Source organism: Saccopteryx leptura, chromosome 3, assembly GCF_036850995.1.
Source record: "Saccopteryx leptura isolate mSacLep1 chromosome 3, mSacLep1_pri_phased_curated, whole genome shotgun sequence".
Lineage (NCBI taxonomy): Eukaryota > Metazoa > Chordata > Mammalia > Chiroptera > Emballonuridae > Saccopteryx > Saccopteryx leptura.
Window position 1 is genome coordinate 83,433,338 of NC_089505.1, and position 25,251 is coordinate 83,458,588.

The 25,251-nt window shown below is 54.9% G+C and overlaps 3 protein-coding genes across 4 annotated transcripts; 1 reads left to right on the forward strand and 2 right to left on the reverse strand.

The window, feature by feature from the left end:
- The first annotated feature begins 6,554 nt into the window (after positions 1-6,554).
- On the forward strand, positions 6,555-14,629 carry TRIM28 (tripartite motif containing 28). The gene is given in 18 exon segments (XM_066374586.1): positions 6,555-7,301; positions 7,303-7,571; positions 7,909-8,021; positions 8,244-8,376; positions 11,435-11,570; positions 11,647-11,763; positions 11,845-11,959; positions 12,075-12,221; positions 12,329-12,443; positions 12,521-12,627; positions 12,723-12,759; positions 12,842-12,890; positions 12,962-13,211; positions 13,295-13,611; positions 13,682-13,802; positions 13,891-13,977; positions 14,056-14,193; positions 14,282-14,629. Coding segments are annotated over 18 exon segments (2,526 nt in total). The 5' UTR covers positions 6,555-7,203; the 3' UTR covers positions 14,459-14,629.
- A 590-nt stretch (positions 14,630-15,219) lies between these two features.
- Positions 15,220-17,988, reverse strand: CHMP2A (charged multivesicular body protein 2A). Of its 2 annotated transcripts, none has more exons than XM_066374719.1 (6): positions 17,846-17,988; positions 16,958-17,149; positions 15,894-16,073; positions 15,692-15,822; positions 15,543-15,604; positions 15,220-15,430 (listed from the first exon to the last, which is right to left on the reverse strand). In XM_066374719.1, the coding sequence occupies exons 1-6, from the start codon at positions 17,984-17,986 to the stop codon at positions 15,297-15,299; spliced, it is 840 nt and encodes a 279-aa protein (XP_066230816.1). In that variant the 5' UTR covers positions 17,987-17,988; the 3' UTR covers positions 15,220-15,296. The 2 variants fall into 2 exon arrangements, with proteins under 2 accessions (XP_066230816.1, XP_066230815.1); XM_066374718.1 differs by having other exon boundaries at positions 16,958-17,167; positions 17,846-17,968.
- Positions 17,989-18,546: 558 nt separating this feature from the next.
- Positions 18,547-21,257, reverse strand: UBE2M (ubiquitin conjugating enzyme E2 M). The gene is made up of 6 exons (XM_066374722.1): positions 20,985-21,257; positions 19,896-19,990; positions 19,726-19,764; positions 19,511-19,614; positions 19,145-19,208; positions 18,547-19,055 (listed from the first exon to the last, which is right to left on the reverse strand). The coding sequence occupies exons 1-6, from the start codon at positions 21,091-21,093 to the stop codon at positions 18,915-18,917; spliced, it is 552 nt and encodes a 183-aa protein (XP_066230819.1). The 5' UTR covers positions 21,094-21,257; the 3' UTR covers positions 18,547-18,914.
- Positions 21,258-25,251: the final 3,994 nt, after the last annotated feature.

Consider the following 25,251-nt stretch of genomic DNA (forward strand, 5'->3'; position numbering starts at 1 on the left):
TTGCTAAGGGACACGACCTTTCTGGATGGGCACACTGCTTGCTTCTCTCCCTCCATCCAACATTTCTTCTTGTGCCCATTAATGGAAAGTTAGATCCAAAGACTTGGCTTTAAAGCTTGAATCCCTCACGGGGAGGTTGGGTGGGTCCCATGGCCTTCCACGCAGGATCTCAATGTTGCTGACCCTAACTGGGCAGCAGTCACAGCCTGACAGTCCACTGCACACACGTGTCCCACCCATAAAAACCCATTGATACCAGAGCCTCTGTTCACTTCATAGCGTGTACATAGATCATTCTGGCCTCCTCAGGTATCTCGTTATAGTTCAGGAAATAATGTTTTCCAAATTCTATCTTGTAATTACCTAAACCAGAGCTGGGACTATGTGTTTCTCTGAAATAGTTCTCCTCGTGTTGGCAGGATCTATGCCAAATTCTTAGAGCGGGGGTGGGGGTATGGGTGGGGCGTGGGCTGGCTTGAAGGCAGCGGCATCATATGGTGACAGATGGGCTTATTTTTCTGGCTTTCTATTTTCTGAGAGCCTTGAAGGGCTCATGGTTAGGGTGGCTTCATTGGGTGTCAGTCAGTGACTGTCATTTTTTTCTGATGCTTGAGGCATGTCATCAGGTTTGGCTTCTGTGTCCTTTCAGCATGTTCCTGTCTTCTTTCGGCACTTCTCACTTTGTGGCATAACAGGGTGTTTGTTCTAGGTGAGCCTGGCACTTTCCCTTTATGGTCCTGGAATCAGTCATTTCCTCTGGTTTCTCTCTGCAGGGCAAGGAATGAAACTCTGGGCTTTGGATGTCTCCTGTCCTTCCTCTCCCTGTCCTCCCTGGGGGCCACAGCTTCCTTGGAAAGCCACAGGTGGAAGGGCGTAAGGCACCCACTGAGCCCAGCACTGGGCTGGACTCACATAAACTGTGGGGTTCTGGACATCGGCTTCTCCACTTTGGGGATTGGTTTTTCTATCTGTGAAAAGTGGATTGCAGTATACTGACAAATGGCCCCCAAGGATATATGCATTGTAATCTCCTGGTATGTGGAAGTATTATCCTATAAAGAAAAAGGGTCTTAGCAATTGTGATTAAAGATCTTTTTTTAAAAATTTTTATTTATTTATTCATTTTAGAGAGGAGAGAGAGTTAGAATTAGAGAGAGAGAGAGAGAGAGAGAAAGGAGGGAGGAGCAGGAAGCATCAACTCCCATATATGCCTTGACCAGGCAAGCCCAGAGTTTTGAACCGGTGACCTCAGTGTTCCAGGTCAACGCTTTATCCACTGCGCCACCACAGGTCAGGCAATGATTAAAGATCTTAAAATGGGGAAATTATCGAAATTATCCTAATTTATTTAGGATAACTCATGAATCCTTACAAGAGTGAGGTAGGGGCAAATTTGACAACCGTCTTAGTCTGATTGGGCTGCCATAAGAAAATACCAGAGACAAAAAAAAAATAGAAAGAAAGAAAATATCATATTTGGGGTGACTTAAGGAACCAAACAAAATACTTCTTACAGTTCTTTTTTTCTTAATTTTTTTTTAATTTATTGATTTTTAGAGAGAGGAAAGAGAGGGAGAGCAGAGGAGAGAGAGGAGGTGCAGGAAGCATCAACTCATAGTAGTTGCTTCTCATATGTGCCTTGACCGGGCAAGCCCAGGGTTTTGAACCAGCAACCTCAGCATTCCAGGTTGATCTTTATCCACTGTGCCACCACAGCCAGGCACTTCTTACAGTTTTTTTAAAATTTATTTTTATTGATTGATTTTAGAGGGCGAGGAAGATAGAGACAGAAGCATCAATCTGCTCTTGTATGTACCTGACCCTGGATCGAACCTGCAACCTCTGCGCATCAGGATGGTGCTCGAACCAACCAAGCTATCTGGCCAGGGCTCTCCTTACAGTTCTTGAGGCTGAGAAGTCCAAGATCAAGGTTCTAGCAAAGTAGATTTCATTCTGAGGCCTCTTTGGGCTTATAGGAGGCTGTCACATTGTTGTGTGCTCAAACCATCTCCAAGTGTGACCACAGCAAGCTTTCTGGTGTTTTTATTTTTAGGAGGACACTAATCCCATCATGAAGGCCCCACTCTCATGACACCCCCCCATAACCCCAATTACATCCCAAAGGCCCATCTCCAAATACTATGACATCTGCAGAACGGGAACAGATGTATTTATGGCAAATACAATTCCATCCACAGCAACAGCACATAGAGCAAAAGGCTATTTAAAGATGTTTGTCTTTATTTTACTATTTTATTTTTTATTATTCAGTGAGAGGAGGGGAGGCAGAGACAGACTCCCATGTGTGTTATGACCGGGATCCACCTGGAAAGCCGGATAGGGGGTGATGCTCTGCCCATCTGGAGTATTGCTCTGTTGCTTAGCAACCAAGCTCTTCTTAGAGCCTGAGGCAGAGGCCATGGAGTTATCCTCAATACCCAGGGCCAACTCCCTCCAACTGAGGAGCCATGGCTGCAGAAAGGAAGAAGAGGGAGAGAGAGAGAGAGAGAGAGAGAGAGAAGTGAGGGGGGGAGAAGTAGATGGGTGTTTTTCCTGTGTGCCCTGACCAGAAATCAAACCCAGGACATCTACACACCAGGCTGATGCTCTAACATTGAGCCATATGGCCAGTACCTTTTATTTATTATTTTATTTTTATTCATTGGTTTTTAGTGAGAGAAGAGGGGTGAGAGAGTGAGGTATCAATTTGTTGTTACACTTATTCATGTTGTCTGTTATTGGTTGATTCTTTTTTTTTTTTTTTTTTTTTTTACAGAGACAGAGAGACAGTCAGAGAGAAGGATAGACAGGGATAGACAGACAGGAATGGAGAGATGAGAAGCATCAATCATTAGTTTTTCGTTACGCATTGGAACACCTTAGTTGTTCATTGATTGCTTTCTCATATGTGCCTTGACCATGGGCCTTCAGCAGACCGAGTAACCCCTTGCTCAAGCCAGCGACCTTGGGTCTAAGCGGGTGAGCTTTTGCTCAAGCCAGATGAGCCCGTGCTCAAACTGACAACCTCGGGGTCTTGAACCTGAGTCCTCTGCATCCCAGTCCGACGCTCTATCCACTGCGCCACCACCTGGTCAGGCCTTTTTTCTTTTTTAGTAAGACACTGAGACAGACAGGGAGAGAGATGAGAAATATCAACTTGTATTTGCGGCACTTTAATCGTTCATTAATTGCTTCTCATACCTGCCTTGACTTGGGTGGCTCCAGCCAAGACAATGACCCCTTGCTCAAGCCAGCAACATTGGGCTTGAAGCCAGTGACTTTTGGGCTCAAGCCAGCTACCATGAGGTGATGTTTATAATCCCGTGCTCAAAGTAGTGAACCCGTGCTCAAGTAGGATGAGCCTGCGCTGAAGCAACCTCGGGGTTTTGAACCTGGGTCCTCTCAGCATCCCAGGTCGATGCTCTATCCACTGCGCCACTGCCTAGTTAGGCTTCCTTTTGTTTTTCTTTGTGTTTTTTTAATTTTAAAGATTTATTGACTTGAGAGAGGAAGAGAGAAACATTAATCTGTCCTGTATGTGCTCTGATGGGGGGTCGAACCCATAACTTTGGGATATTGGGACAATGCTCGAACAAACGGACCTACCCAACCAGGGCCAAGACTGTCGGTCTTGAAGACTGTGGTGACATAGTCACAGCCCAGGGACCCCTGGAGCTCCAGAGGGGGAGTACAGACCCGCCAACTGCTGCGAGCCAGCACGGCTAGTAATTCTAGGTCTTGAGTGGGCACAGCACCGGAATTAAGAAAACAGGCTTAGAGAAAAAGGATGGGCTCTGGCGGGTCTCTTTGCAAGGCAAGAGATAGCTGGCAAAAAGCAAAGCTCCATTCCCCAACCTGCTTTATTTATAGGGCAAAGAGAGGCCATTAGCAACTCAAAGAGATTATTAAAGCAAAGTCACATTTCCAAGGCATCCCAAATGCAGAAAACCCCCACCATACGGAACATCTTAACTTCATAAAACAAAGGATAGCCTCCAGTCTTTCCAGAGTGACAAGGGGGAAAGGATGAGTATAAACAACCCAGCACCACTGCTTAACATGAAGGTGTGAAAAAAAAAAAAAGTCTTTAGCAACTTCACAAACAAATGAGGTGGGGGGTTGGGCAGACTGTCAGCTTACTGCCAGTTCCCCACAAACTCTGTCCCCCAAAAATCTACACTGCAAAGACCCTGTTGCCTTTTGGTCCCCCACAGCCAACACTTAGATTTAGAATTCTGGACTCATGCCTGAAAATTCATTTTAATAATTTTATTTTATTTTTTATTTTTTTTTGTATTTTTCTGAAGCTGGACAGACTCCCGCATGCGCCCGACCGGGATCCACCCGGCTCGCCCACCAGGGGCGACGCTCTGCCCACCAGGGGGCGATGCTCTGCCCCTCCGGGGCGTCACTCTGCTGTGACCAGAGCCACTCTAGCGCCTGGGGCAGAGGCCAAGGAGCCATCCCCAGCGCCCGGGCCATCTTTGCTCCAATGGAGCCTTTGCTGCGGGAGGGGAAGAGAGAGACAGAGAGGAAGGAGGGGGGTGGGGTGGAGAAGCAAATGGGCGCTTCTCCTGTGTGCCCTGGCCGGGAATCGAACCTGGGTCCCCCGCACGCCAGGCCGACGCTCTACCGCTGAGCCAACCGGCCAGGGCCCATTTTAATAATTTTAAAGTGTACAATTCAGTGGCAATCAGTACAGTCATGATGTGCAACTACCAGTCTAGTTCCTGAATGTGTAGATGGAGTAAGAGATTGGAGTGATACAGCCACAAGACTTCCTTAGGAAGTGGCTTTGGGAATGACACCCAACAGCTGGAGGGAAAGCCACATGCAGGTGGGGAGTGTGGGGAAGGTAGACAACCTGAGGGTGGTGCCTGCAGCAGGTGCCCAGAAGGGGTGGTGGCCAAGCCCAGGCTGCCCTTGGTGCCATCTGTGTGACTCCTGTACATTGTCTCACCTCTCATGTCCTGCCTGCAAAACCAGAATATAGTTTCCAAGGGCCAGGATTGTGAATGGTGAGATGCTGCAAAGGGTGGACAGAAGCACAGAAGATGAGAGCATGAGGTGACACTGGTTGTTCTGTGTAGTCTATGGGGGAGGGGCAGAGCCAAGATGTCCTAGAGTCCTGCTGTACATCTGGAGACCTTTGGATAGGATGACTCCTGAGGGAGGGCCGCTGATTGATGCTTCTGCCCACTATGACCACTCTAGCTCAATCAGTTCTGGGATGCCCCCTTATTCTTTCTTGAGCCTGCTTGAGCCTGATTTAAAGTTGATTCCCCCTCCACTAATGCCATCTTGGCATTTCCAGAAGACTTGGTTTCCCCATTTAAACAAGGGGGCTGACAGTGGCCCAGCACCAGGTGATAAGGGGCTTCTCCAAGGCCTGCTTGTAATAGCTGCTATGTACTGGGAAGGAAAAGTCCTGGGTCCAAGAGGAAGGTATGGGGGCTGTGTACAGAGGAAAGCATGGGCCATGACAGGCCTCTGAAACCACAGGACCAGTTACTAGTCTAGTGAAGAACCTGTAACGGGAAACCAGGGAGCTATCCAGCCACCTATCTCTAAGTACTTTCTTACCACTTCTTACCGCACTGCTCCCTAACTGCCTGGTCAGCCTCAGGGCCTTTGCACTTCTTTCTGATTGAACTGTCCTTCAGACTGTTTGGGAGTACCTCCAAGGGGAGTCCCCCTCTGACACTACCATCATCTACTTATTTTGACTCTCTGATCCCTTACAACCCACCCCAGTCTGCCCCTCACCCTAGTGATTTTGAAGCCTAGTGCGCGTCAAGGTCATGGAGAGTCCTGCATATATTACTAAAAGACGCAACACATGACAAAGCGAGATGCTCAGAACCAACTTTCCTTCCTAACTATTCGAAAGGAAGCAAGGGTCCAGCCTGGGGCTCTGGGCAAAGGAACGCGAGGGGCGGATCCGTCGGGGGGCGGGGCCCCGCTGCTCCCCGTAGAAGGGGCGGGGCGGCGCCGGGCCTGAAACAAAGGCTCGTGCAGAGACAAAGCCCCGCGGCCCCCAGCCCCGCCGGGAACAAAGGCCACACCTGGGCCTGGAGCCCCCGACACGCCTCCTCCGAAGTCACCTGTGAGCGCCCAGGGAGCCAGTGATGGGGCTGCGCCTGTGTCCTCGGAGTGTGCAAGTGCGAGCACGAGAGCAGGGTTCGGGTCCAGACGCGGAGGCCCTTCGCCTCTGCGTCCGCTCCCGGGCCGACCCCCTAGGGCAGGATTCTCCCCCAACCTCTCCCCTCCTTAGCCTTCGGCCAGCGTGCAGGTTCAGATCGCCCACCGGGAAAGCATCGCAGACCTGCTGCTTTGCAGCGTCTTGGGACCTTTTGGGGCCTAAGCAAGGTTTTTAGTGTTTTCCAGGTTAAACAACAGGAAGGTGAAAACGCAAAGTCATCCTCTAGATTTTGGATGGGAGTGCCTTCTCAGTTGCAGATCCTCCGCTCCTCTCCCGGGCCCGCGTCTCCGCAAGGACTCGGCCCTGCCTCTTCTGGCGAACGCCCGTGACGCCGCGACTGCAGACCTAGCGCGGTTGCTTGAAGGGCGGGGACTCAAGTGGAGGCCCCGACGGCCAACACGCGTGCGCAGTCCAGAGGCCCGACACAGGGGCAGAGAGGAGGGGGGACTACGCTATAGCGATGGTGCGCGCGCCCTGCCCACACGCTGGGTTTCGGCGGGGACGTCCCATACGGCCCGCCCCTGCCTCCCGGGCCGCGCCAAGGTGCTGGAGGCCAAGTGGGAGGGTCCTGCTCAGACGCGTGCGCACTGGTGTTCTCGTCAGCCGAGACCTGCCACAGCACCACCCCCGGGCGCTAGGCTCCTACGGCGCGTGCGCGGCAGCGTCGGCGCCAGTTATTTCTGTCCCGCCCCCTGGCCTTAGCTCTTTCTGCGAGTGGGCGCGCGGGCGAACGGTTCTTCTTGTGGTGCGCGTGGTGGGTCTCGGCGGCCAGTGAGGAGAAAGCTCCAGCCGAGGCGGCGAAACGCAAGCAGGCAGTGGCCGGCCGGGCCTTGGCAGCGCCGCGCGCGCGCAGCGGGCGAAGGCCCAGGCGGCGCTCGGGCTCGCGGCCGCGGCAGCGGCGGCGGCGGCGGCGACCCAGCCGTTGGCTGCGAGCGCGTGTGCGCCTGCGCGGCGGGCCCCGAGCCCCTCCTCCCCTCCTGGGCGCCCCCGGCGGCGTGTGAATGGCGGCCTCGGCGGCGGCGGCCTCGGCGGCGGCGGCGACCGCCGCCTCCAGCAGCCCCGGCCCAGGTGAGGGCTCGGCGGGCGGCGAAAAGCGCGCCCCCCCCCGCGGCGGCGGCTTCGGCTGGGGCCTCCGCCTCGTCGACGGCCTCTGCCTCGGCAGCAGCGGCGTCGTCGCCCGCGGGAGGCGGCGGCGGCGAGGCGCTGGAGCTGCTGGAGCACTGCGGCGTGTGCCGGGAGCGCCTGCGGCCGGAGCGGGAGCCACGCCTGCTCCCCTGCCTGCACTCGGCCTGCAGCGCTTGCCTCGGGACCCCGGCGCCCTCCGCCGCCAACAGCTCGGGGGACGCCGGGGCGGCGGGCGACGGAGCCGGTGAGTCCCGTCGGGCCCCTCCCCCACCCGCCGTCTCCGACCCCGACTCGGCGCGTTTTTCTCATCACGGGCTCGTTCTTAGTGTGACATTGGTGTGGTCTTCGGGATGAGAACCGAGGATTGCTGGGCCTCCTCGGCTGCGGGCAGTGAGGTCTAGGCCAGGTGCTGAGATACGGGGCGTCTGTGTCCAGTTGGACAAAATGTTTTGTCGCCTGCAGCGGGAGGGGAGGGGAGGGGCTGGCCCAGCATGGGACCGTGGTGGTTGTGGTACAGTGGGGGGAGGGGGTTATGTACTGGATGCCGTCATGTAATGGTTTTTATTTGTGGCTACTCGCAGTCGTGGACTGTCCTGTGTGCAAGCAACAGTGCTTCTCCAAAGACATTGTGGAGAATTATTTCATGCGCGACAGTGGCAGCAAGGCTTCCACTGATTCCCAGGATGCAAATCAGGTATGTCCTGCCCTACCAACCGCCAGGAGGCCTTGGCTTTAGGGGAGCAGGGAGGATCCCTCCCCACAGGGACATGGATTTACCAGCTCCAGGCTCGACTTATCCCTGCGTTGGGAGGCGCTGGACAGCCTTTAAAGGTGCTGCCATACTATACGTTTTTGGGGATATAAATGAGGAGTTTTCTCGTGGTTTTCTTTTGTTGACTCTGCCTTTGCCCAGCAGTGCTGCACCAGCTGTGAGGATAATGCCCCAGCCACCAGCTACTGTGTGGAGTGTTCTGAGCCGCTGTGTGAGACTTGTGTAGAGGCACATCAGCGGGTGAAGTACACCAAGGACCACACCGTGCGCTCCACAGGTACGCAAGGTGGGAGGGGTGGCCCAGTCTGCTCTTGTCCATGTGCCATCAGCTGTTACAGACACGGTTGTAGATGATGGATAGGTCCCTAGAGCTTCTCTAGGGGCATCACCTGAATGGCCAGGTGGCAGAACTAGGGAGGTTGAATATTTTTATGCAGTCTTTGTTGGTTCAGGTAGACGGGGGAAGGTTATAGGCAGAGGGTGGTGGGAGAACATAGGTGGCCTTCGTGTCAGTGGGTGTGCAGAGGGTTTTAGGAAGCTCATGAGGGATGCCCCCGGGAAGCTGAAAGAACTGGCAGTTGCAGACAGTGAAAAAGACAAAGTTTCTGGGAAAGGATGCAAGGAACCTCCTCAACTTGGGGTTTCCTGGCACCTGGCTTAAGATTTTGGGAGGAAGTCTTATGGGCCACAACACAGTGTCTTGATAAGCTGCGAGAGCGGGGAGTTCTGGAAGTGTTTTATGTTTGGTTGTAGGTGATTTGAAGTTCAACTGGTTTTCTAGACTTTTCTGTGACCGTGCTGTCAGTAGTGTGAAGATGGGTTGGGTAGTTTTCAGAGTTTACTTTGGTGTAGGGCAGGGGTCTAGAGAGGATTATGGGTTTTAGGTAAAAGTCAAGGTGCGGGAGGAGGCAATATTGAAGGAACAAAGGCAAGATCTGTTCTTTTTTTTTTTTTCAGAGAGAGAGGGATAGCCAGGGACAGACAGACAAGAATAGAAGCATCAATCATTAGTTTTTCATTGCACTTTGCAACACCTTAGTTGTTCATTGATTGCTTTCTCATATGTGCCTTGACCGCGGGCCTTCAGCAGACTGAGTAACCCCTTGCTGGAGCCAGCAACCTTGGGTTCAAGCTGGTGGGCTTTTTGCTCAAACCAGATGAGCCCGCACTCAATCTGGCGACCTCGGGGTCTCAAACCTGGGTCCTCTGCATCCCAGTCCAATGCTCTATCCACTGCGCCACCGCCTGGTCAGGCTGTTCTTATTTTTTATTTTTTTTTAAGATTATTATTTTTTTTTTACAGAGACAGATAGAGTCTGAGAGGGGTAGACAGGGACAGACAGACAGGAACGGAGAGATAAGAAGCATCAATCGTTAGTTTTTCCTTGTGCATTGCGACACTTTAGTTGTTCATTGAATGCTTTCTCATATGTGCCTTGACTGTGGGGCTACAGCAGACTGAGTAACCCCTTGCTCGAGCCAGCGACCTTGGGTCCAAGGTGGTGAGTTTTTGCTCTAACCAGATGAGCCTGCGCATAAGTTGGCAACCTTAGGTCTCGAACCCGGGTCTTCTGCATCTTAGTCCGTTGCTCTATCCATCCACTGCACCACTGCCTGGTCCGGCTGTTCTTATTTTTTAAGTGAGAGGAGGGAGCTAGATTCCCACTTGTGCCTTGACCGGGATCTACCAGGTAACCCACATCTGGGGCCAATTATTGGACCAATTGAGCTATCTTCAGTGTCTGGGACCAACGCTCGAACCAGTTGAGCCACTGGCTGCAAGAGGAGAAGGAAGAAGGAGGAGTGGGAGGAGTAGAAAGAAAAGGGGGAGAGAGTGTGGAGGAGAAGAGAAGCAGATGGTTGCCTTTTATGTGTGCCCTGACAAGGGATTGAACCTGGGACATCTGCACACCGGGCGGACACTATCTACTGAACCAGACCAGCCAGGACCTGTCATAACATCATATATCTTAGGTTGGGTTGGTGTAGCCAGGATGTTTTTGGGATTTGGGAGGAAAGAGGAGCAGAGTCCCAAAGTAACATCCATACATTTCATTTATTCACCTTTTTTTTTTTCTTCTTCAGGGACCGAGAGAGAGTCAGAGAGAGGGGTAGACAGGGACAGACGGACTGGAACGGAGAGAGATGAGAAGCATCAATCATCAGTTTTTTCTTTTGCAAGACCTTAGTTGTTCATTGATTGCTTTCTCACATGTGCCTTTACCACGGGCCTTCAGCAGATTGAGCAACCCCTTGCTCTAGCCAGCGATCTTGAGTCCAAGCTGGTGAGCTTTTGCTCAAACCAGATGAGCCCATGCTCAAGCTGGCAACTTTGGGGTCTCGAAACTGGGTCCTCCGCATCCCAGTCCGACGCTCTATCCACTGTGGCACCGCCTGGCCATGCCTCAGTTACTTTTTATTAACTTAAGTGGGAGGCCATGTCTATGGAAGGGGGAGAGAGAGAGAAGAGGGGAGGGGAGGGATGGAGAAGCAGATGGTCGCTTCTGTGTGCCCTGACCGGGAGTCAAACCCAGGATTTCCAGATGCCGAGCTGACACTACTGCTGAGCCAACTGGACAAGGCCCCAAGTAACTTTCTAATAGTGACAGGCTCGGGCACAATAGGAGGTTGTCTACATGGCATGTTGTTGTCTGGGTGTTATAATTGATCACTAGGAGCCTCTCTCCACAGGAAGGGAGCCTGACACCTTTTTGGTCTGAAATCTCATCTGTCTCAGTGTGAGAAGGCTCTACAAGGCTTCCTGTAGGACTGGGTTGTAAGAGGTCCACGATTTCTTACTAGAAAAGGGAGGAGGTCACCAGGAATGGTTCCTGAAAAAACTGCTTAAATGTTGTCTATTTTCCATGATAAGATTTTTCTGTGTGCTAGAAAGCAAATATTCTTCGTGATTGGATGCCACAGTAGCCAGAATTCCCTCCCTTGCTGGACAGAACCTGTTGTGAGTGGAGAAAAAAGGCTCGGTGTGTGGTTTGGAGGCAGAGGAGCTCTCCAGTGTTTGCCTGGAAAAGGATGTAGTAGAGGGAACAGCAGGGGTGGATTTACTGCCAGTCATTCATGGTCACATTTTGTCACAGTGAGAAGCTGGAAGGGGGAGGACATACTTGGTGTAGTGGGGGATCTCTTGGTTAGGCTTGGGGAAGGGAGTTTGAAAACAAGGATCTGGCCTCCACGGCTTGTGCTCTTCCGTGGCCACTGCTGCAGGGCTCTCTGGGTGTCATGATAGATAGCTCAGGGTTGCAGTGTAAGTAGGGAGTGAGAGCCCTTGAGTTGAGGTGCTGAGGATGAGCTCCATCCTTACTGTACCCATTCCATAGGGCCGGCCAAGTCCCGAGATGGAGAGCGCACAGTGTACTGCAACGTACACAAGCACGAGCCCCTTGTGCTCTTCTGTGAGAGCTGTGACACCCTCACCTGCCGGGATTGCCAGCTTAATGCCCACAAGGACCACCAGTGAGTCCTGAGGTGGGGGCGGGGGCCCCGCCCATTCCCATGCTCAGCGCCCAGGCCCACCTCTGTCTGCCCTCAGATACCAATTCCTGGAGGATGCAGTGAGGAACCAGCGCAAGCTCCTGGCCTCGCTGGTTAAGCGCCTTGGGGACAAGCACGCGACATTGCAGAAGAACACCAAGGAGGTTCGCAGCTCGTAAGTGGATTCCAGGGCCGTGGGTTATCATTAGGTGAGCACCTGTGTGACTGGACCTTACCCGGACCACCCTGCCCCTAGGATCCGTCAAGTGTCTGATGTACAGAAGCGTGTGCAGGTGGATGTTAAGATGGCCATTTTGCAGATCATGAAGGAATTGAACAAACGAGGCCGAGTGCTGGTCAACGATGCCCAAGTATACCTGTGGGGGAGGGTCCTGGGGGCTGGGGTCCTCTGCTGCTTATTCTGTCCTTGTGGGAAGGGGTCCTCAGGCCCTCTTTCCTCCTGACACCGCTGCCTGGTACCTGCAGAAGGTAACTGAGGGGCAGCAGGAGCGCCTGGAGCGGCAGCACTGGACCATGACCAAGATCCAGAAGCACCAGGAGCACATTCTGCGCTTCGCCTCATGGGCCCTGGAGAGTGACAACAACACGGCGCTTCTGCTCTCCAAGAAGTTGGTGTGTGTGGGAGGTGCCTGGGTGGTGGGTTGTAGGGAGCTGCCCCCAGCACCCTGGTGCTTTTCTTTTTCACTTCCAAGGAGCTCATGCTCATTGCCCCACCCCAGATCTACTTTCAGCTACACCGTGCCCTCAAGATGATCGTGGACCCTGTGGAGCCACATGGTGAGATGAAGTTCCAGTGGGACCTGAATGCCTGGACCAAGAGTGCTGAGGCTTTTGGTAGGTACTTGTCTTCTCGTCGCTGTGCCTTGTAATCCCATTAGGCACTGTGCCTTATGTCTGTGTCCGTCCTCCAGGCAAGATTGTGGCAGAGCGTCCTGGCACCAACTCAACGGGCCCTGCGCCCATGGCCCCTCCACGGGCTCCAGGGCCCTTGAGCAAGCAGGGCTCTGGCAGCAGCCAGGTGAGCAAGGGAAGGAGGGCCCAGGGTGGGAATGGGGGAAGGGGTGTGGTCTTCTGAATGCTTGCCCACGGATGTTTGTCCTGCTTTGTCCACAGCCCATGGATGTACAGGAAGGCTATGGCTTTGTGTCAGGTGAGTGGTTCTAGTCTGACGGTAGCTGGGAGGGCTTCAGTGTATTAGCTCTACCCATCCACTGTCTCCTTTGTTTTCCCAGCAGATGACCCTTACATGAGTGCAGAGCCCCACGTGTCAGGCATGAAGCGGTGAGTGTGGCTATCTTTTGGAGCTGGGTGGGCATAGGGACAGGGGTATTTATGCCAATCTGCACTCATAGGTCCCGCTCAGGTGAGGGTGAAGTCAGTGGCCTCATGCGCAAGGTGCCACGGGTGAGCCTTGAGCGCCTGGATCTCGACCTCACGGCTGACAGCCAGCCTCCAGTCTTCAAGGTCTTCCCAGGCAACACCACCGAGGACTACAACCTGATTGTCATTGAGCGCGGGGCTGCAGCAGCTGCTGCTGGACAGCCTGGGACTGCACCCGGGGCCCCTGGTGCCCAGCCCCTGCCCGGCATGGCTATTGTTAAGGTGAGTATGCTCCTAAGTGACTGGCTTGGAAATAAACGACGACTGCGTAGGCCTGTATCCCACTGAACCCCCACTACTTTCAGGAGGAGGAGACAGAGGCTGCCATTGGAGCCCCACCTGCTACTACCGAGGGCCCTGAGACCAAGCCTGTGCTGATGGCCTTGGAGGGTCCCGGTGCTGAGGGTCCCCGTCTGGTTTCACCCTCTGGTAGCACCAGCTCCGGCCTGGAGGTGGTGGCTCCAGAGGGTGCCTCAGGCCCAGCTGGTGGCCCAGGTGCCTTGGACGACAGTGCTACCATCTGCCGCGTCTGCCAGAAACCAGGCGACCTGGTCATGTGCAACCAGTGCGAGTTCTGCTTTCACCTGGATTGCCACCTGCCAGCCCTGCAGGATGTGCCGGGGTGCGAGGCTGCTGGATGTGTGGGGAGGTGGGGCCGAGCCTGGCCAGTTCCTTACTCTCAATTCCTGTAGGGAGGAGTGGAGCTGCTCACTTTGCCATGTGCTTCCTGACCTGAAGGAGGAGGATGGCAGCTTGACCCTCGACGGTGGTGACAGTGGTGTGGTGGCCAAGCTCTCACCAGCCAACCAGCAGGTGAGGGTGGGACCATTCCCTTGGCTGGCCAGCAGCTGCAGGCGGCCAGTACCCCCACCCCAATGCTGAGGTGCACCTCTGTCCACAGAAGTGCGAACGTGTCCTGCTGGCCCTGTTCTGCCACGAGCCCTGCCGGCCCCTGCACCAGCTGGCCACTGATTCTAGCTTTTCTATGGTGAGTCCGGGTACCTGGAGGCAGGGGCTGCGCTGTGGCTGCTCGGCCTCACCTTTAGCCTGTGGTCTCCACTTGTAGGATCAGCCTGGTGGCACCTTGGATCTGACCCTGATCCGTGCCCGCCTCCAGGAGAAGTTATCACCTCCCTATAGCTCCCCCCAAGAGTTTGCCCAGGATGTGGGCCGTATGTTCAAGCAATTCAACAAGCTGACAGAGGTGAGCCTTTGGAAAGGGTGGGCTGGGCCAGGGGCAGTGAGGGGATAGGGGAGAGTGGGGACCCACCCTCTATTATCTGCTTGTCTAGGACAAGGCGGACGTGCAGTCCATCATCGGCCTGCAGCGGTTCTTCGAGACTCGCATGAATGAGGCCTTTGGCGACACAAAGTTCTCTGCTGTGTTGGTGGAGCCCCCACCACTGAGCCTACCTGGTGCCAGCCTGAGTGCCCAGGAGCTCTCCAGTGGCCCCAGTGATGGCCCTTGAAGCTGGACGCCCCCCTGCCACCCGAGCCAGCTCAGCCTGGATCTGTCCTGTCACCACCCTGCCCTTCCCCTCTGGTGGCCTGGCTCTCACTCCTCGGTAGCCCCATCCCCAGCCCCTCACAACACGGTTTTTACTTCTATGGATTTAATAAACTTCACAAGTTCTTCAGGCCTCGGTTGGTAGGGGCAGTGTTCCTGCAGCCTAGTCTTTGCATCTATCCCTGCACAATCTGTTGGGCTGACTAGGGCTAGAGCCACTTGTTCCCAGCAGGCATTTTGGTGTCCAGAGGTTTGGGAAGAGCATCTCTGATGGGCCCCTGTAATATGGAGAGCACCTCAGGTGCTTGGGAAGAGTACACAACATGGAGGCTGTGTTCTATCCAGGTAGGTGAGGGGTTCCAGGCCCTTATGTGTAGCCAGGTTTAAGCCTCAGTTGTGTGCCACATTGTGGCTGTGTTCTTGTACTTGACTCTAACCGTTTCTGTGAGCTGAGAGCCCCACTGGGCCAATCTGAGTTGAGTACTGTCCTTGGCAGACAGGCCTGAACTCCCAGGAGACGCCTTTCTTGGGGATAAGTATGAGTCTATCACAGTGGAAGCTTGGAAGGGGTCAGTCCATTCCTGCCCTCCCCAACCCACATCCAGCTCATCTGCCATTTGATCCCTTGACAGCCATGCTTGTTTGAGACAGTCCTGAATTGACTCCTGCCTGAGGGACCCCAGTCTGGTCTACATGAGGCCACTAACATAGGCCCAAAGGAACTAGTGTTCAATCTCTTTTATTACCGAAAGAGTATAATGAAAATGAATCCGCTGGGCCTCTAAGGTGACTTGAGTCAGTCAGTCCCTCCGCAGGTTCTTAAGCCTTTCCTCCAGGTCTGCATCAGCATCCACCAGGGCTGAGGCTGAGGCTGCAGCCTCTGCTTTCTTCCCACTGGCAGCCACACTGAGTGACCCTCCAGTGGAAGGGAGGTCTGCAGGAAGGGGGGGGGGTTGTTATAGAGTCCCTGTGGTGGCAGAGTGGGTGTGGTGTGTGTGTGTTTTGGGTTCTGGGCAGGGACAGGGGCCAAGATTTGGAACACTTACTGGATAGCTCATCTGTCAGGCTCAATCCTAGCTCATCCAGGACTTGTGACACAACAGCATCACTGGGGAAGAGGAGAGGAACTCTTGAGGGTCAATCTCCCCTGAGGGCCAGGGCTCCATTCCTATCCTCCCACCTGGTATTTGCAAACCTCTCTTCTTCATCCTCTTCATCACCCATGGCATCGTCAATGGCATCGTTCATCATCTCCTCCTTCATGTCCATGATCTCCGCCTGCCGCTCAAACTCCATCATGATCTTCTGGATCTGAGGCAACTTCAGCTGCAAGTTGGGGGGAGGAGGATGAGTCCTTGCGTTTAGGGGTGTAGTGAGGGGTATGGGGAGAGACACACCTGTCTATTCATGGTGCCCATGGCCTTGGTGACGCCCTTCATGGCTTGCGCCATTGAGTTGTTAGACTTGAGTGTCTGGATCTTGAGGGACACAGCCTGGATGTTGGCCCGCATCAGCACAAACTTGCGCACGTAGCGCCGTGTGCGCACCAGGTCCTTGGCCATGATGCGCACAGCATCCTGAAAAGGAGACAGGTGGCCAGCAGCCACCATTCCCACAGGGTGTCAGAGACCTCCATGTGGCTAAACCCAGTACGGCTCCCTCCTAGCCTCTGCAGGATGCTTAACCCAGTGGTCAGCAAACTCATTAGTCAACAGAGCCAAATATCAACATTACAACGATTGAAATTTCTGAGAGCCAAGTTTTTAAAACTTATATAGGTAGGTACATTCCCTATCAAGGTAGCACCCGCATGTGGTATTTTGTGGAAGAGTCACACTCAAGGGGCAAAGAGCTGCATGTGGCTCGCAAGCTGCAGTTTGCTGACCACTGAGCTACATTGTGGAGTCCCTCCCTTGACTTACCACGCCATTTCCTGCATTGTCATCCTAGCCAAAGATTGTACCTCCTTCACCTCATCACAGGTCTGACAGGCTTAAACTTACCTAAAGCCGAGTTGTTGACTTCCCAAAACTCTTCCTGGCCTTGCCCATCCCAGGAAATGGCAACACCTCAACCCAGCTGCTCAGACCCAGACTCAGCACCCAATACAGGCTCTGCTCACCATTGGTTCAAGCAGGCTGCCTCCTCTTGAACTGCAGGTCTGAATGTACTCCAGGCCATGTCTCCTACAGTAAATCCTTGATCTCTGCTTTTACTGAGCTCACCTATCACTCATCTAACATCTGTTGCTTGTATCTCTACTGGCTCACTATCATCATTCTTCCAAGTATGCCTCTGGTATCACCGGGGGAGGCAGACTTTATGGACTCTCTGACTAGGGCAACCCTATTCACCCTTCACTCCAGTTTCCTTAAAATAGCTATCTGTCGGTGTTCTATCTTGCCTGTAGCTGTCATAGCAGTGCCTGACCATGCAACAGCCCCTGCCCAACTGAGCTCACCATCTGGCCCTGTTTGGCCATCTTCTTGATGTCTGCAATTATTTTCTTCTCCTGGGTCTCTAGCTTCTGCCGCTCACGGTCCAGCTCTCGCATGGCGCGGTTCAGGGCCCGTTGATTCTGTCGCAGCAGCTCTTCAGGTGTTTTTCGGCGCCCGAACAACAGGTCCATGGCGGCAAAGGTCTGCTGGTGGGCCTGTGATAAGTGCAAAACCTAAGCTGCAAGTCAGCATGGGACCCAAACAGGTGGCAAGAGCAGATGTATGGAGGGGCGGGACAGGTGTGTAGGGGGGGTGCTAAATGGAAACGGAGAGAAGGCATGAATGGAAGGCCAAAAGAGTGCAGCTTGAAATACAGACACACAGGACAGCCAGGCCTGAAAGTCATCTCAGCATCCCCACGTCATACCCTCCATCCCTGTGCTCCACGAGGCTAAAGATTCCAGCCTCCCTGTGGAAGGGGGTGACGCCCTGTTGTCTCCGATGGACAAAGATTGGAGATGGACGTGGGGGTGGGGGCCGGGGCATTTGGGACCCTGAATCCTAGGGAAAGGGCAGTAGTGGGGTCTTCTTATGAGAGAGCAAGATAATGTGGAGGCCCCGAGAGCCAAGCTAACAGCTCATGGACGCTAAAGAACCTGGCACACCTTGGGGGCGTCAGGGGCTGCTGTGCCCCGAGGACGGGAGGATGGAAGGGAGGGTGTTTGTACACCCAGGCCACGGTCTTGGGGCAGCGGGGGCCCTGCGCACCGAGAGCAAGGCAGCGACAGACCCCGCGACGGTGAGGCCAGGGTCCTGGGAAGAGTGAGGCATTCGATGCCCGAGCAAAGATGCCCCGGACTTGGCCGCCCACGAGCCTGCCTGGGACCCGAGCCGCGGCTGGGGCCACTCACCGGAGCTGGGACCGGGTCCCGCCTCCGTTTCCGGTTTACCAGACTCTCGTTTGGATTACGGGAGCACCCACCGACAGGCCGTCGGTTCCGTCGCCGCCGTTTCCGGATTGAACGACCTGACGTCATAGGTCCCGCCTGCATCCAGAACGCGGGGAGGTGGCACGAGCGCGCCTGCGCACAAGTCCCGTAACAGGCCGGGGCCCAGACGCATGCGCACCAGCTTTCGTTTCGCCGCAGCTGGACCGGTTAGCACAGGTCCAAGTACCGCCCCACAGAGCCTGCGCCGGAGACCCACCGGGTTGTTGCACTTTCCGACGTATTCTCCCCAGGTACCCAGGAGGTCCTATATCCCACCAAATCACCCACTAGAGAGGCTCTGACCTCTCTCATGTTTATGGACACCAGGTACCTGGTACCACCAGGTAAGGTTCTCACACAGTGGCCTGTCCATGGAAGAGGGGGGCGGTGGTGGAGATGGCGCAGACTTTCCCCTAAACTTGTTTACTGGTCGGAGAGCCAAAGATAACTGAGTCTCATCCCTTCCTCACCCCAGAGTGGAAATCTTCCCACTCAGCCCCCGGCACTGGGCACCCTGCCGAGGGGTGTCCGAATGCCACCTAGGACCACACTCGACATCACCAGCCCTTCTCCCCCACAACACCCCCCTCCCCACAAAGAAGGAAGAGGCAGAAGCCATGCAGTAACATTCCCCTTTTAATAGCCTGGTGGGACCTCCAGTGGTGGAGGATGGGGTGGCTGGGCCCCAGCCACCCTGTCCCCTTGGCCACCCACCCCAGAGCCTACAGTTGGGGGCTGGACGGCACCCAGCGGGGGGCTAGACAAGCCAATTCATTTCCCATCGCTGAGCGGGTCGGGGGAGGCAGCGCCGACCTTAATCACGTGGTGGTTAAAAAAAATAAGTAGGAGCAGGTGACAGGAATGGGAGGCAAGGCTAGGGCATGGGATTCCCCCACCTGCCGCCCCATGCCCCCCACCTATGGCCCCCAATAAATTATTTGCAGGGGACGCCGGGGCTGGTGGCCCTGGCAGGGGTGGGTGCACGCCGACCCTATTTCAGGCAGCGCTCGAAATAGGTGGATCCGATGTAGCCACCCCGCATGGAGCGCTGAACGTTCTGCTCAAACAGCCGACGGTTGTTCTGTAGGACCTCAGCAGCCTCCTTGTTCAGTGGGTCTTCAGGGTTGGGCTCCTGTGGCCAGTACAGGTGGGACTCAACAGGCCCAAGGGGCACAAGGGCTAACCTGTCCAAGCCCTACCCACCCACCCACTCCTACTCACCAAGAAGAGATATTGCAGGCCATAAATTATGGAGTTTATCGTAAGGACTGGCTTCCAGTCCTCTCTGTGGGCAGAGAGCAGCAGATTCAGGGGCTAATGGGTGGGCAGCTGCCACAGGCCCTGCTGGGACTGGATAAGTCAGTCCCAGGGCACAGACAGTGCTGATGTGAGGCTAGGGGTAGGGAGCAGAGCAGCACAGGCCAGGGAGAAAGCCAAGGTCAAGCCACAAGGAAGAAAACATGGAAATGAAGAGACACAGGAACAAAACCACAGGGAGAAGGGAGGGAGGGGCACTGGTTCACTGCAAGGCCATGAGGGGGCCTGGCAAGCAGGGCTGGGGAGAACGTGGAGGGTCAGCGCCTTCACCTGAGGATATTGAGGCAGACGTTGCCCTCGAGGTCAATGTTGGGGTGATAGACCATCGTCTCACACTTCACCTTGGGGGGGTCATGCGGGTAACCCTGGCCCACCTGGCTCCAGGAAAAGAGGGGAGGTGGATAGGTGCCCTGGCAGTGCCTGGCTGGGGCCTCAGCTGTTGCCTCCTCAGCCTAGGGAGCCACCCCTGCCCACCTGGGACTTACCTTAAAACTGAACACAAACTTCCCACTCTTGTAGAATCCCTGTAAGGGGAGAGAAGAGAAAGGCCTTAGGGACCCATGCTGCAGGCCATGGTAGGTGAATCAGGTCTCCTGACTGAAGATGGGCCCATGGCCCAGTCTCTGCTTGGGAATGTAGTTGAGTGTGCCCTCACCTCATCAGGACAGATAACCAACTTGAAATTGAGGAGGTCGTCCGGGTCTGAGAAGCTGATGTCACACGTCTTGGGCAGGTTCAGCTCGTTTATGTCTGGGTTTGTAGAGCAGAAAAAGGGAACAAAGAGAGAGGAGAGAGGAATATGCTCAGAGCAGGTACAGGTACCATCAGAACCCCCATGAACTCCTCCAGGACCCCAAGGCTCTGTCCTGGGCTGTGCCCCACATCTCCAATCCTCTCCCTGCTTTCTGCTTCCTAGTATCCAAGCAGGATGTTCAGGATCCACAGGACACCACAAACATGTAAATTCAATTGTGACTATATCCTAGTGTCTGCCTCAGGATAAATTCCAACTCTTTTGGACCCACAGCTCCAAGTCCCTGGACCCAATAGCTAAATCCCTCAACCCAGCTCCTAACAGCCCCAACTCCCAAGTAGCCCTCAAAAGCCTCTGACTACCTCAAGCCCCAGGACCCCCAGCCATGACTTCCACTGTCTGGTGGACCTTGCTTGTCACCACCTGTCATCCCAAACCCAGGTTCCTATTTTAACTCCAAACCCCCTAAGACCCCAGCCCCCCCACCCTATTACCATTCTTGTGCTAACCCTAGCACCCACTATTCCTTCCTCCTTCACCTGTCACCACAACCTTCAGACTTCATAAATCCCAAGCCCCGGAACTTACTCCACCCGATCTGACTCTCAGATTCCCAGTGATCCCAGAATAATAACATGAAATCCTCTGTCCCTCCTATTCTCAGTCGCATGTCCCTACGATTCCCAGCTCCTCTGCCTGCCATCCAGGTTCCCATCTGACCCCCAGATTCAGCTCCCAGCACCTTGTACCAGACGTTTGGCTTTACAAATATCCTTAATGCTTCATCTCTGCCCCCCCTTTCTGTCCCCTCCCGGTGACTGCATCAACCCACCCTGATTTCGCATCACCCCCAAAGCCCAGGGCCTGACCTCCGAATCCCCACTTACACGACCCCCCCAATCTATGACACCGCCGACCCCCGGCGAACGCATCACCCGACTCCTGACTCCCTCTTCACCCCACCCTAGGCCCTAACTCCCGACCCCCTACCCTTCTGGATTCGCAGCTGCGCCGCCGACGCCTTCTTGCTGCTGCCCTTGGTACCGCCCGCCGACTCCTCCTCCTTCTTCTGCTGCTTCAGCGAGAACAGCTTGATCATCCTGCTGTTGCCGCCGCCGCCGCTGCGGGGCCCGGGACCCCGGCCACCCGGCCCCCCGCCGCCGCCCGCGCCGCCTCCGCCACTCGGACCGGCCGACGCGGCCTCCTCCGCTGCTGCCGCGGCCCGTCCGGCCTGCCGCGCCGCTCCGCGCCTACCGCGCGACCCGCGTCGGCTTCCGTAGTCCGGCTCCGGCCTGGCCCAGCGCCTCGGCCACGCTCGGCGACGCTCGGGCCGACTCGGCTGTTCTCGGCTCGCTCGGCCCCGCCCCCACCCGCCCGCAATCTCCCTCCGCCCCTCCGCCCCCTCGTCCGCTCCGGTCTCTCAGGCCCAGCTGCAGCTGCGGACGCGGACTCCCTTGGCCGCGCCGCCTGCCCGCTCACTAGCTCCCTCCACGAAGGGGATGCGGCTTGAGGTGGAAGTCGGCGGCGGCGGCCGCAATGGTGGCGGCCGTGTCCAGGAGGAGGCTCGACTTCCGCGGCAGCAGCGGCTTCGGCGCGGAGGTCCGCAACGGCCTCGGGCGCCCAACAACTTCGGATATTTCCGCTGCCAGTCTGCTTCGGCTATTCCCGCCCGGCCTGCGCTGTGCGCCTGCGCAGGCGCCGCAGGCACGGCCGCCGTCCCCGCCCCGAGTTGCTACGCGAAGAGGCTGAGAGTTCGGGCTCCTTCGCCTGGACTCGAGTCTTTCCGCTCATGTGGGCATTCTCCGTCATTTCCGGAACGCTCGCGCGTTACGGCAGGGGGCGGGGACGCCGCCATCTTTAAATGGGGCAGATACGGTCAGTTTCGCTCGCGGCCCCGTCATTTCCACTGTCTTGACTGTGGACGGCATCGGGGGCTGGTTAAATTTAGCCCTTGTCCCGTAGGTCACAGAGGCACGGTGATGGCGGCTGGCCGGAGCCAAGGACGAGGCCAGGGGTGGAGTCCCATCGTGTCCTATCGCGAGCCCCGACGTCCCGCCCGCGGGGATCCTAGTTGAGGTAAACTGACAAAACGTGTTATGCCGGAGAGCGGTCGGTACTGTTGAAAGTTATACGGGGGGGAACTTGGGGACGGGGCCATTCTCAACTGGGTCGAGAGTTCTGACGCCGGCGCACGGGGTGATGTGGGTGGGCCCAGCCTCTCTACCGGTCACAGCTCTGCGACTTCCGGCTGTCGCCACGGCAACTCTGTGGCGTCTGAGGAGCTTTGCCCGGAAGGTCCGATTGGTGTGGGCGGCCTCCACTGCTCAGGCGTTCCGCGTCCGAGGGCGGCTCCCGCGGCATGTCCTCTCGTGACACTGAGAAGATGTGTCGTCTGTCGTCACCACCTGGAGTTTTGTGGGAGACGCGGTCCTGATGGCCCAGTTGGGGCCCCGCTGGGGCAGGGCGCGCTGGCTGACATGCTGCTTTGCCCTCGACCCCCCGGTCCAGGCCAGTGGTTCACACCTCGGCGGAATCTCCCTGATGCCTTGTCATCCCCAGCGCCTCCTTGCACCGGACCCGGGTGCACCTCAGGCCCCGTCCTTAATCCAGCGAGTCGCCTGTATTTCGCCAGATCGTGAGCTGGCGCCCTTCCCGACCCCAGCCTCCGCAGAGGCTCTGCCCCGAGAGTGCCTGGTATCCTTGGCGCCTCTGGTGCCCGCCAACTCATCCTAGCTGGATTTCTGTACCCGCTCCCCCTTCTGGCCTTTCCATTCTCAATGCCAACAACCCACATGCCCCCTTCAGCCCTTTGGTTGTCCTCGTTCACATTCCCAGCATCTTTTCTTCAATTCTGTGATAACTGAGTGCTGGAGGTGTGCTGGGATGCGGCTAGGGGCTCAGAAGCCTAGGACAGCTCAGGTTGGGAGCTGACATGCTTGCAACCATCCCAGTGTTCTTGAGCTACAGACATGGCTGGTCCTGGCAGTCGGGGGGCCTCTCCAGATCCAGTTCTGTCTTACTCGAACCTTTTCTTGCTGTATTTTTATTTACTTATTTTTAGAGAGGAGAGAGAGAGAGAAAGAATGAAGGGAGTGGAGAAGCAGAAAGCATCAACTCCCATATGTGCCTTGACCAGCCAAGCCCAGGGTTTCCAACTGGCGACCTCAGTGTTCCAGGTTGACGGTTTATCCACTGCGCCACTACAGGTCAGGCCCTCTCTCCGTTCTTGTTAGCAGATCTGCTCTTGCTGGTTATTTTCATAAACTCTGTCTCTAGTGAAGGCTGATGACCACTTCTTTGCTGTTTCTTGTCAGTCTCAGGTGGTTTATTTTGGCCAGCCCCGTCCATGTGTCTGTCCTCAGGCCAGTTGCTGAGGGCCCATCCCAGATGGGATATAGGTTCCATGGAGACGTGATACTGGACAGGTCAAATCTATATTTGTGCAATATCTAACATCGTGGCTTAGATTCAACTGCAGAAAATGCCGGGAAGACCTACCTGGTCAGGTAGCTCAGTTGCTTAGAGCATTGTCTTGATACACCAAGGTTGCGGGTTTGATTCTTGGTCAGAGCACATACAAGTAGCAATCAAGAAACACTTAAGTAAATGCAAAAACAAGTCAGTGTTTTCCTCTCCCCTTGCTCTCTTTCTCTCAAATCAATAAAGTTAAAAATAATGTTTTTTAAATACTGGGTAAAGGAGGCCATAGGGGCTGGATCATGGAGGTAGAGAATGGCTGAACTGAGGCAGGGAGCTGGAATGGAAGTGGTACAACTGTGTCTTGTCACCCTTATGGCCACCCAAATGACAGAGGGGCACAGGTGGTTTGTGTGTTGAGGGAGCCTGCAGACTCTTGGGAAGCAGCACAGGGCTTGGCCTGTGCAAAGCCCTGAGGGAAGCTGTGGTCAGGGCTTTGGGGGGGATGTGGCAGAACATGATGGGCGAGGAGTGAGGGTGGAAGTGCATCTCTGTGTTAGTGTAGCCCCTGGAAGTTGACACTGAGAAGATAGTGTCCGTTTTGTAACAGTGGTGGAAGGAGCAGGTAGGGTAGGGAGGCTCAGTGCTGTGGATCTCAAGGCCGGAGATGGGTGGCTGGGATCAGAGCTGTGCTGGGAAACAGTGGAGAGAAACAGACAGATACAGAAGGCTTGGGCTGGGGTTAAAATAACTGGATAGCCTGACCTGTGGTGGTGCAGTGGATAAAGCATCGACCTGGAAATGCTGAGGTCGCTGGTTCAAAACCCTGGGCTTGCCTGGTTAAGGCATATATGGGAGTTGATGCTTCCAGCTCCTCCCTCCTTCTGTCTCTCTCTTCTCTCTCTGTCTCTCTCTCTCTACCTCTCTCTCTCCTTTCTAAAAATGAATAAATAAATAAATAATAATAATAAAAAATAACTGGATAGATGTGGCTTGGGGAGGCTGGGCATGGGAGTGAACTATGGGTTCAGATACAGATGATTCACTGGCAGGTAGGCCTGGGCCCTGTTGTAGCTTCCACCAGATGACCAGTGTTTTGGGCTTGTCCTGGGTTCTTCCTTTGGCTCTGGCCAAGTGGTCTTTCTGTGCAAACCCTTAGTCCTGCTGATAGTATGGTAGCACTTGATTTCTCAACCCCCAGCCATGTGGCCAGCTTGTAAGGGTATTCCCAGCTAGTTGCAGTAATGGTCTTTCATAAGTGGTTCTCACATCACTGTTCTTGTTTCTCCTTAGAAGGCTGGTTCTGCAGGTGGGTCGAGGCACATCTCAAGATTTCAGGTTTGGGGCCCTGGCCTTGCATATTGTAAATTTTCTGTGTGGAATTTTGTTTTTACATGGTTGTATCTACATAGATTTTCCTTCATGTTCTTTTTTTTTTTTTTTTTTTTTTTTTTTACAGGGACAGAGAGAGAGTCAGAGAGAGGAATAGATAGGGACAGACAGACAGGAACGGAGAGAGATGAGAAGCATCAATCATTAGTTTTTTCGTTGCGACACCTTAGTTGTTCATTGATTACTTTATCATATGTGCCTTGACCGCGGCCCTTCAGCAGACCGAGTAACCCCTTGCTCGAGCCAGCGACTTTGAGTCCAAGCTGGTTAGCTTTTTGCTCAAGCCAGATGAGCCCGCACTCAAGCTGGCGACCTTGGGGTCTCGAACCTGGGTCCTTCCGCAACCCAGTCCTACGCTCTATCCACTGCGCCATCGTCTGGTCAGGCCCTTCATGTTCTTCACAACTCTAACATGATCAAAACATGAGCGCTTTCTTGTCCTCTGTTT

Bases quoted from the DNA above. Each gene is read 5' to 3' on its own strand.
- CHMP2A (XM_066374719.1), bottom strand. From the start codon at position 17,986: ATGCAGGCGGGACCTATGACGTCAGGTCGTTCAATCCGGAAACGGCGG. The intron at 17,150-17,845 runs GTGAGTGGCCCC...CACTTATCACAG, and splicing joins GGGACCCGGTCCCAGCTCCG to GCCCACCAGCAGACCTTTGC. The intron at 15,823-15,893 runs GTGTGTCTCTCC...CCCAACTTGCAG, and splicing joins TGGGCACCATGAATAGACAG to CTGAAGTTGCCTCAGATCCA.
- UBE2M (XM_066374722.1), bottom strand. From the start codon at position 21,093: ATGATCAAGCTGTTCTCGCTGAAGCAGCAGAAGAAGGAGGAGGAGTCG. The intron at 19,209-19,510 runs GTGAAGGCGCTG...CTCTGCCCACAG, and splicing joins GTCTGCCTCAATATCCTCAG to AGAGGACTGGAAGCCAGTCC. The intron at 19,056-19,144 runs GTGAGTAGGAGT...TACTGGCCACAG, and splicing joins GCCTGCAATATCTCTTCTTG to GAGCCCAACCCTGAAGACCC.